The 10,951-nt window shown below is 42.9% G+C and overlaps 1 protein-coding gene and 1 long non-coding RNA gene across 7 annotated transcripts in view; one reads left to right on the top strand and one right to left on the bottom strand.

Annotated features, from left to right (window-relative positions):
• LOC121044970 (uncharacterized) overlaps window positions 1-10,951 on the bottom strand; it is a 149,969-nt gene that overhangs the window by 100,296 nt on the left and 38,722 nt on the right. The gene's annotated exons all lie outside the window — the stretch shown is intronic.
• On the top strand, window positions 4,491-9,806 carry KRT12 (keratin 12). The gene is made up of 8 exons (XM_040497479.1): window positions 4,491-5,183; window positions 5,568-5,650; window positions 6,627-6,783; window positions 7,663-7,824; window positions 7,923-8,048; window positions 8,190-8,410; window positions 9,074-9,144; window positions 9,681-9,806. Exons 1-8 carry the CDS (start codon window positions 4,572-4,574, stop codon window positions 9,770-9,772), a joined length of 1,524 nt encoding a protein of 507 aa, XP_040353413.1. The 5' UTR covers window positions 4,491-4,571; the 3' UTR covers window positions 9,773-9,806.

Below are 10,951 nucleotides of genomic sequence, written 5' to 3'. Positions count from 1 at the left end.
TTTCAATTTTTTTTTTCAACGTTTATTTATTTTGGGGACAGAGAGAGACAGAGCATGAACGGGGGAGGGGCAGAGAGAGAGGGAGACACAGAATCGGAAACAGGCTCCAGGCTCCGAGCCATCAGCTCAGAGCCCGACGCGGGGCTGGAACTCACGGACCGCGAGATCGTGACCTGGCTGAAGTCGGACGCTTAACCGACTGCGCCACCCAGGTGCCCCTCTGGATTCTTAATTGAGCCAATTTATTGGTTAATTTCATTGGATTTTTGATATTGGTATAATCCTGCTAGCATTGAGTTACATCTGCTTTCTTTTCCATTGTCTTCATTGCCTTTTAAAATTCACCTCAGCTAGGGCGCCTGGGTGGCACAAGTCAGTTAAGTGTCCGAATTCAGCTCAGGTCATCATCTCACGGTTCGTGAGTTTGAACCCCAAATCGGGCTCTCTGCTGTCAGCACAGAGCCCGTTTCAGATCCTCTGTCTCCCTCTCTCTCTGCCCCTCCCCACTGCTTCTCTCTCTCTCACTCTCTCTCACTCTCTCTCACACACACACACACACACAAAATAAATACATAAACTTAAAAAAAAACAACTCGGGGCGCCTGGGTGGCGCAGTCGGTTAAGCGTCCGACTTCAGCCAGGTCACGATCTCGCGGTGCGTGAGTTCGAGCCCCGCGTCGGGCTCTGGGCTGATGGCTCAGAGCCTGGAGCCTGTTTCCGATTCTGTGTCTCCCTCTCTCTCTGCCCCTCCCCCGTTCATGCTCTGTCTCTCTCTGTCCCAAAAAAATAAAATAAACGTTAAAAAAAAAATTAAAACAAAAACAAAAACAACTCAACTCAGCTCTTCGAATAATTTGGGAGTCAGACTCCGATTTCAAATGCTGAGCAGAATAAGAATGAAGCACATCAGGCTTGAAATGGGAATAGATTAGGGGCACAGGTGAATATCAGACTCTTGATTTCAGCTAATGTCACGATCCCAGGGTCCTAGGATCAAGCCCTCGAGCCCTGGGTTGGGCTCTGTGCTGAACCTAGAGCCTGCTTAAGATTCTCTTGTTCTAGGGGTGCCTGGGTGGCTCAGTCAGTTGGGCGTCCGACTTCGGCTCAGGTCATGATCTCACACTCCGTGAGTTCAAGCCCCGCATCAGGCTCTGTGCTGATGGCTTGGAGCCTGGAGCCTGCTTTGGATTCTGTGTCTCCCTCTCTCTCTGCTCCTCCCCTGCTCATGCTCTGTCTCAAAAATAAATAAATAAAAACTTAAAAAAAAATTCTCCCTTCTCTGTCTCTCTCCCTCTGCCCATCTCCTCCACTCCTGCTTTCTGTTTCTAAAATAAAAAAACAAAAAAAAAATTAAAAAAAAGAAATGGGAATAGATTAAACACAAAATTAGTGAAAACCTTCTCAAGGCAGAATGCTTCTCCTTATGACAAAACTGCATAAACCATCAGGTGTTCTCTTTCTTTTTGGGGTGAATGTATGTTATGAAATATTTCTCACTATTTTTTTTAAATAACAGCCTTAATGAGATAAAATTCATACACCATAAAATTCATCCTCATAAAGTACACAATTCAGTGGTCTTCAGGATGTTCACAGGATTGTGCAACCATCATTACTGTCTAGTTTTAGGACATTTTCATTGTTCAGAAAAGAAACCCCAGAAGTGCCTGGTGGCACAGTTTATTAAGCGTCAGACTCTGCATTTTGGCTTAGGTCATGATCTCAGGGTCATGGGATCGAGCCCCTCAGCACAGAGTCTGCTTTGGATTCTCTCTCTCCCCTCTCTCTCTACCTCTCTCTCTCTCTGTGTCTCTCAAAATAAACATAAAAGAAAAGAAACCCCAGTAGGAGTCACCCCCCACTTCTCTTCCCCCCAGTTCTGGCAACCAAATCCACTTCTTCTATGGATTTGCTTACTCTGGACATTTCAAATAAATGGAATCATATAATTTGTTCTTTTGTACAGAAATGTTTGTAGCAGCATTATCCATAAGCCCAAAGGAGAAACAACTCAAATGTCCATCAACTGATTGATGGATAAACAAAATGCAGTAGGTCCCACAACAGAATATTATTTGGCAACTTATACACAGTGCGAAGAGATGAACCTTGAAAACACTATGCTGAGGGAAGTCAGACCCAAAAAGATACACACTGTATTCTCACCCGTTTTGCATTTCAGTAAGCAGTAACTGCCTTGCAAATGTTTACAGGAAAAATCATTTTGCCCTCTCTCGTCATATTCTAGTAAATGAATAGCTTGGATTTAAATTTTGATACATAAGTTTATAAGTAAACAGGATTTTGAGTGTGATTATATTGAAAACAATAATGTGATTTGCTTACAGATAATAGTATCTACCATTTATTGAGCACTTACTATGAGCTAAGCAGTATGCATGGCATTTTATATGCATTTCTCATTTAATCCTCACACTGACCCCATGAAGTAGAAGTTATTAAGTTGAATCATATGATCTTGCCAATATGTGATCATTTTTTACCTTTAAAAAATAGCAATTTCATATGGGTTGGCCTTATTCTATTATCCCCATTTTATGAATGAGGATTATATATGAAGATATGAAATAAGTCTCCCAAAGTTACAGTTACCAAGTCATGGAGCAAGACTGAACCTCAGGACTGTTTGTCTGAAGTCATGATACCCTTCTAAGCAATTAATTACACAACGGTGAATTCTTTTTCTCCTACCAAAACACATTCCAAAATAGTCTGTAACTTTGACATGCAAATACTGAAACTGAGTCTGATTAGTAAAAACCCTACAGGAGGTGGGGATTGAAATTCACTAGGCATGGCCATCATCAGTATGACAATTATTGCCTACGGCCCTAGGCAATAATGATACTTTGTTCAAAAGTTAGGATTACTACTAACTGAATTTCCTATCATAAAAGTGAAAACTAATCCTTGCCTTTGGGTCAATCTCTAGTTTCTTCCAAACAATCTTTCGAAGAAAGCAGTGAAACCCTACATACTGCTTCGGATTCTGTGTCTCCCTCTCTCTCTGCCTGCCCCTCCCCTGCTCATGCTCTGTCTCTCTCTCTCAAAAATAAACATTAAAAATTAAAAAAAAAAAAAAAAAGACTATTCATAGACTTAAAGAGCCTCACTTCGGGGTGCCTGGGTGGCTCAGTCTGTTGAGTGTCCGACTTCAGCTCAGGTCCGGCTTCGATCTCACAGTCTGTGGGTTCGAGCCCCGTGTCGGGCTCTGTGCTGACAGCTCAGAGCCTGGAGCCTGCTTCGGATTCTGTGTCTCCCTCTCTCTCTGCCCCTCCCCCGCTCTCACTTTGTCTCTCAAAAATAAATAAATGTAAAAAAAAAAAAAAAAAAAAAAAAAAGAGCCTCACTTCCCAGGAAGCTAGAGTCAATATTTTCTGGATATTTGGAGGGGCAGGGGGCAGGGATTGAGGGTGTGAGCACTGCTATAATTTTAATACACAAAAAATCAGTTGTATTTTGATACATTAGCAATGCTGGGGGTAGAGCAGTGAACAATCAGACAGTGAAATCAGGCTCCTGATTTCATAGAGTTTACTAACAAGGTAATTCTTATGTAAAGGGAAAGCTGTTGAGAATATTATAATATTCTACTCAAAACATAATATTTTTCAATGTTCAAAAGGTCCCCTTTCTGAATCAGAAAAGAAGAAACCATGCGACATCCTAATTCTAATCTGATGATTTAAAATCCTTGAGAATTCAAGGGCACCTGGGTGGCTCAGTTGGTTAAGTGTCCAGCTTCGGCTCGGGTCATGATCTCACTGTTCATGAGTTCAAGTCCCACATGGGGCTCTGTGCTGACAGCTGAGAGCCTGGAGCCTGCTTCAGATTCTGCATCTCCCTCTCTCTCTCCCTCTCTCTGCTCCTTGCTCTCTCTCTCTCTCTCTCTCTCTCTCTCTCTCTCAGAAATTAAACATTAAAAAAATTAAGAAAAAAATCCTTGAGAATTCAAATTCCTGTATGAATCTGGAAAATGCATTTACTCCCCCACCTCTCACCAGTGTGTTTCACAACTGCTTCTGAATCTATATTCCACTAGGAGATAGACTAGATCATGACTGCATGGTTTACATTTAGTTTTCCAAAGGAAACAAGTCAGAAATATGAGTGAAGAACTTTAAGAAGCTCAAGGCTGAGGACGACGTACGATTAGTTTATCAATTTGACAATCACTCATTGCCTTCCCACTGTGCCTAAGACACCAGGCAGTGCTGAGAATACAAGCAATAGAATATGTTGGAAGAGAAAAATTCCTTCTGACAACCTATCTCTACTCCACCCAGATTTCTTTTTTGTATAACAAATATATAATGGGCACAATTATTCAATTAGTTCTATACCGATAAGTTTTCAGTATGCATAAATCATGCATTTGTTGAGCTGGTCAAAAAAGGGGGAAGCACAATATTTTGAATGAAGAGAGTGAACTTTTCAACTGTAACACCCATTTCATGACCTATAAAAGGCCAACCTTTCTGCCTTGCTGACACTGCTTTCTCTCAGGTTGTAGCCCCCTTCCCTGGGCTGCGGATCTCTCCAGCAGCACCATGTCCCTCTCAGTGCGCACCTCTGGGCTCTCCCGGCGGCCATCTTCCCAGAGTGGGACATCGGGCAGAGCCAGGGGCACGTCCGCTTCCATCGTTGGAAGTGGCTATGGGGGGAGCACCTTTGGCTTTGGAGACAGCTATGGGGGAGGCTTTTCTTCTGCTTCCATGTTTGGTTCTAGTTCTGGCTTTGGTGGTGGCTCTGGAATTTCCTTTGCAGGAGGACTGGGCAGTGCTTATGGGGGAGCCCTGGGAGGTGGTTCTGGATCCCTGGGAGGTGGCTTTGGAAGCCTAGGAAGTGGCTTTGGAGGCCTGGGAGGTGGCTTTGGAGGCCTGGGAATTGGATTTGGAGGAAGCCCCGGAGGTGGCCCTGGAGGCATTCTCTCTGGCAATGATGGAGGCCTTCTTTCTGGATCAGAAAAGGAAACCATGCAAAATCTTAATGACAGATTGGCCTCCTACCTGGATAAGGTTCGAGCTCTAGAAGAGGCTAATACTGAGCTAGAAAACAAAATTCGAGAATGGTATGAAACACGAGGATCTGGGACTGGAGACCCCGGGTCGCAGAGTGATTACAGTAAATATTATCCATTGATCGAAGACCTCAGGAATAAGGTAACAATATGGTTTTTGAAGGGGCTTTGGGAATTCCTTTTGATGTTTCTTTTTTACTATTACAATATTTTACAGTGATAAGACATGTAAAACTTAAGGTTTTTCAATTTGACTGTATTAGGAGCAATTTCTCAACTCAGGATATTTAGTTTCATTTTACCATTTATTATAAAGTGATTGTACTTCTGCTATCTTTTCTGCAAAAACATGTTTCTTGATTTTTAAATAAAATGTTATAAATGTTTTCTTTTAAAAAGTTAAATTGTCTTAAACTCGTAATGAAATCGCATGTTAACATCACCTAAAAATTTTCTGTCAAAAATATACCTGCATAATACTAGTATTTTCCGTCCTCATTTTGTGTGTCTCCCCCTCTTTGGCCAGATCATTTCTGCCACCATTGGAAATGCCCAGCTCATCCTGCAGATTGACAACGCGAGACTGGCTGCCGAAGACTTCAGAATGAAGTGAGTAGAACAAAAGAAAGACTGATGAGAATTGACAGGTCTCATTATTTCTTCTTAGTCCCTATTTTCCTGCCTTCGTTGATGGCAAACATTCTACCCCTCTGCAGTTCACGTGCTCTGCGCATTTGTTGTTTTGGTAAATGCACATTGGGCATTCTAGGAAGTAATCAGATTCGGACACAATTCACCCCACACATCCTTAATTATAAGGTGCTTTAGCCTAGGGCTATGATCACCATGCTGGTAATTTGCTGTTGGCTCATAACACGGATATGATATTACCACCGATGTCCCATACCTCGATCTCCCATGCATCAAAACGAATTCATAATGTTTTTGCCCAGAAGTTAAGTGAAATTGTCTTTTGCCGGATGACACATACCATTAAAATATTAACCACACACCTATTTTGATATTCCCTCCTCCTTTCCCGTACTCCACCTTCCCAGACCTGAGGAAGAAACACTAATGCTCATCCTGCTCCACAAAATCCCCACACAGGATGTGGCAGTGCTGATGATCCTGAACCTCTGAAGTCTTGGTAAAAGCTATTAAGGAAGTAGCAGTGTTTTAAATTAAATCATGAATAAAAGTTAAGCAAAAAGACTATTATTTTATTTTCAACTGCTTTTAGGATGCCATCAGAAACCCCACCTGGAGAGGGGCTACTACTGTCTATAGCCGGGGTGGCCAGCCAAAGGGGAAACTGTTCCCTGGGACACAGTGCTACTGAGGGTCATTGCTGGCAGAAAAGTCTCACCTCACAATTTTTTCACTTCTCTCCAACTGAGCAGTAAATTACCATGAAAAAAAGGAAGGGAAAATCTTAAAAAGGAAAAAGCATCATATGTCATACGTCACGATGCTGCCACTTTTAAGTAATCACAAGGGGCACAAGACAGCCCTGAAAAGATGGCAGGGGCCTTATTCAAATGGGTGTGTGGACTCCAGGAACTGTTTTGCACTTGGTTTTCAGGTATGAGAACGAGCTGGCCCTGCGGGTGAGTGTGGAGGCCGACACCAACGGCCTGCGCAGGGTGCTGGATGAGCTGACCCTGGCCAGGGCCGACCTGGAGATGCAGATCGAGAACCTCAAGGAGGAGTTGGCCTACCTGAAGAAGAATCATGAAGAGGTCAGCTGAAAAGGCAGCTTTCTAAGCTGCTTTTTTTCTCCCGAATTCACAAATTACAATTTCAAATTTACAAAGCTACAGTTAGACCCAATATGGATGATATATCATGTCCTTGTTAAATTGGCCCTTTGCTTTGAATTTCTGGATGTGTGTATGTATGGTGGTGGGATTGGTGGTGGTTTCAGTGAAGGTTTAACGGATTAGAGGTGCTTTCTGATGTTGTCATTTGCATCACTAGGTAAGAACAATCAGAATGTTAACTGTCCTGATTTAGTGATTTAAAAAAAAATATATAGTACTTTTCAAGTTCAAAAACAAAAGTCTACAAACAATACATAATGTTTTATATGTTAGAGAAACAGGTTATGCCCAGTGTAAAACTCCCATGGGACTCTGGTGTGCCACTATATCAAAAGCTGGTGTATAAAACAGACATTAATCATGACCCTGGCAATGGGTTTCTAAATAACTTTCTACTGGAAATCAATGACTGTGGTACAGTGTGCAACCCTTGTACTCTCTGCAGCCCCCGTCTGGCAGCTGTGGTTGAAACCCCACTATACCTTTCCCACCAGGCCCTCCCTTCTTCTTGGTAAAGGCCCTGGAACCCCAAGAGGCAGGGCCAACTCATCCATTTTCTATGGTAGGCACAGCCCCTAGGGCCTATGGTAAGTTTAGGGACCCAAGAAAATGTCTTAAGTTCTTTTAAAATAGAAGAAAAATACGAATTTTTAGGTTAAAAAAAGTTTAATTTTTGTATTATGTCAGTACAGCAACACGGTTATGAAATAAAACATTTAGTGTCTTTTGTGTTGGAAGAGACCCACGAAAGTCACAACGGGCCTCTGTGCCCCTCTTTTTCTCACTCTCTGTGCCCAGGAGCTCCAAACCTTCCTGGCAGGCGGCCCGGGGCAGGTCAGCGTGGAAATGGACGCTGCTCCGGGGCTGGACCTCACCAGGCTCCTCAACGACATGAGGGCGCAGTACGAAGCCATCGCTGAGCAGAATCGTAAGGACGCGGAGGCCTGGTTCGTTGAAAAGGTACCACGAACAGAAACAAAAGGCTTTGACCCATTTGCAGGAAAGAGGCGCGGGAACAGCGCCCGCTCACGTCCCTTCACCCCTGTTTGCCTCGGCAGAGCGGGGAGCTAAGGAAGGAGATCAGCATCAACACGGAGCAGCTTCAGTCCAGCAAGAGCGAGGTCACCGACCTGAGGCGCGCAGTTCAAAACCTGGAGATCGAGCTCCAGTCCCAGCTGGCCACGGTAGGGCGCGCCCGCGCAGTATCTTTTCATGACTTCCAAAGAAAACGTGCCATCCACATTAGGAAGGCCACCGGCGGGCCGCCTTCCTCACTTCAGTCCCCTCCACCGTTCTGTCTGTGCCATTTCCCTCCCACCGTGCAGAAGAAATCCCTGGAGGACTCGCTGGCGGAAGTGGAGGGCGACTACTGCGGCCAGCTGTCGCAGGTGCAGCAGCTCATCGGCAGCCTGGAGGAGCAGCTGCTCCAGGTGCGCGCCGACGCCGAGCGCCAGAACGCCGACCACCAGCGGCTGCTGAACGCCAAGGCCCGCCTGGAGCTGGAGATCGAGACCTACCGCCGCCTGCTGGACGGCGAGGCCCAAGGGTGAATAGACAGGTTGAAATGGGTTGGAAATGAGTTTAGTGGCTGACCAACAGCGGCCACCTGCTGCGCTCTGGGCAACAGAAGGCAGGGTTCTCTGGTTGATGGAAATTAACCACATCTCCTAATGACATGCCTTGGATTTGGTAAATGTCCTACACTTTGCAAAGTGCTGTCACCCGCTATCTTGAATTTTATAAAATGCTGGGATGAATAATGGCACCACAGACAAGAGGCATACTGCAAAGGAGCACTAGAAAAGTCACCCATTAGAGACCTGGTATCAATGCCCCAATGCTAAGAATGACACATCAAATAACAGCCACCTGAGTCACCTCACAACCAACTGCAGCGAACTTTCCAAAAGGGAGCAGCAGCCTGGAATAGTGGGAAGAGCCCGGGGCTGTAAATCAGGAAATCTGACTTCTGAGAGCAGATCTTCCATTAACTGCCAGTTTGCTTCACTTTGAGAGCCCGTTTTAGGCACGGTTTGAAAATAAAGGTCCCCGCACTAAGTGATTCCTCTCAGGGTGCAACATTCAATCATTGTTCATCAAGAAATTTAGAAAACTAGTTTTATGCACATTTTTAGCTTAAACAGCAAACTCTATTTCTCCTCCTCCCAGAAAGCATCATGTGATACCATCTCCCTTGTTTTCTTTACAGCGACGGTTTTGATGAAAGTTTATATGTGACAGACTCCAAATCTCAAACACAGTCGATCGATTCCTCTAAAGGTATGCAGATTCCCTAAGAATCACTTAGAGTAAGTCAGAATCACACTTATTAATGACTAAAACTATAAGATCTCATTCAATATTGCAGTTAATAATATTAACAATTATTATTTATTAATTATTATTATTAATAATTAATAATATTAATAATTTAAAGTATATTTGCATTTCTGAGCCAAGGAAAAATATTTATGCATTCCTGCAGAAAAATACACAGTCTGTACTATATAAAACTTTTGGCAAGCCCAGGAAGGGAAAAATCTATTCTACAAAGAGGTATTATGAGCATCATAACCACTTTTTAAATGTTTAAAAAGGAAAGTATTTTCATTTGTGCATCAGACAATACAGAATACATTTCATTTTCACTGAATAACATGCATTGTTTTAGAATGCAAAAGTCACTTTCACAAGTTTAAATGTAATGGATTGTATCTGCCACTATCTCACTTAAAGCTTAAGTCAAACAACAATCAATTTTGGATGAATATGTGAAACACTAACTTTCGCCCCCTTCATTCTATTTTTATCTTTAGATCCAACCAAATCCCGGAAAATCAAGACAATTGTGCAGGAAGTGGTGAATGGTGAAGTGGTCTCATCTCAAGTTCAGGAAGAACTAATATAAAATTTCATAAGATCTTCCCCAAGATTGATTCCTTGGGAACAGTAAATTTACAAGCAGAAATTATCCCTTTCAGAGTAAGATATTAGTTCAATTCTACTTCCGTCTGTTTCATTTTCCTTGGATTCCCTATTCACTATGAGTCCTTTTTGCTCTTCAATTACAAATCACTATGGCCACGTTGGTCTTTATAACAAACCAAAATTGCCTTACATCTTTCTGGACCTGCAGTAGTCTTTTAATAAACTTTCTTCTGGTGACCGGGAACATGTTTTAATCACAGGATTCTGATCAAGTAGTATGGTTTTAATAAATAAAAGATGAATGGTAATAATGTGAAATGTGTACCTTCTCTATTCCAACAATAATGTCAAGAGCATAGAGAGAGGTTTGTAAAATACTAATAGTAAAGTAGATAAACACTGAGATGAAGATGGCAAGGTTGGAGATTAAGTTAAGAAGATTCTTTTAGAGAGGTGCCTGGATGGCTCAGTCAGTTAAGCATCCGACTTCAGCTCAGATCATGAGCTCACAGTTGGTGGGTTCGAGCCCCATATCGGGCTCTGTGCTGACAGTGCAGAGCCTGCTTGGGATTCTCCCTCTGCCTCTCTCGGCCCCTCCCCTACTTGTGCTCTCACTCTAAATACATACATACATACATACATACATACATACATACATACATACATACAGATTCTTGGTTCAGCGCCAGCCTGGGATTCTCGATTTCTGCCCCTGCCCCATTCACATGCACCCACATGCGTGTTCTCTTTCTCTCAAAATAAATGCACTTTCAAAAAAAGATTCTTTTAGAAGTTCTGTCCTTTTATCGCTTCTCGGCCTTTTGGCTAAGATCAAGTGTAGAAGTTCTGTCCTTTTTACATCAGCCAATCAAGGTTACAGCAAAATTACATTACCCATGATGGGGGAGAACAGTTGTCCTATTCTTTTTCTAGGACCTTCTTTCATTCAGTCATGAAACACTTACGGAACCCTTACAGTATACAAGACTGGAGACTCAAAGGTGAATATGATAAGATCTTTGCCTGGATGAGCTCACAATAGAGGGCAGAGATACACCTCTACCAGAAATAGTGATACAGAGAGATAAGGCAGATAGAAGTTCAAAGGACACATGGACGAAGAAGTGAACAGTTTGTCAGGGGGCAACTAATTGCTTCA

The sequence above is a fragment of the Herpailurus yagouaroundi genome, unplaced genomic scaffold, assembly GCF_014898765.1.
Source record: "Herpailurus yagouaroundi ecotype Mexico unplaced genomic scaffold, PumYag 189, whole genome shotgun sequence".
Classification (NCBI taxonomy): domain Eukaryota; kingdom Metazoa; phylum Chordata; class Mammalia; order Carnivora; family Felidae; genus Herpailurus; species Herpailurus yagouaroundi.
This window is presented reverse-complemented; position numbering and strand designations above follow the sequence as displayed.

Excerpts from the sequence above, each read along its gene's own strand:
- KRT12 (XM_040497479.1), top strand. The coding sequence starts at position 4,572 with ATGTCCCTCTCAGTGCGCACCTCTGGGCTCTCCCGGCGGCCATCTTCC. Across the intron at positions 5,651-6,626 it reads GCCGAAGACTTCAGAATGAA|GTATGAGAACGAGCTGGCCC; the intron begins GTGAGTAGAACA and ends CTTGGTTTTCAG. Across the intron at positions 8,411-9,073 it reads CTGGACGGCGAGGCCCAAGG|CGACGGTTTTGATGAAAGTT; the intron begins GTGAATAGACAG and ends TTTTCTTTACAG.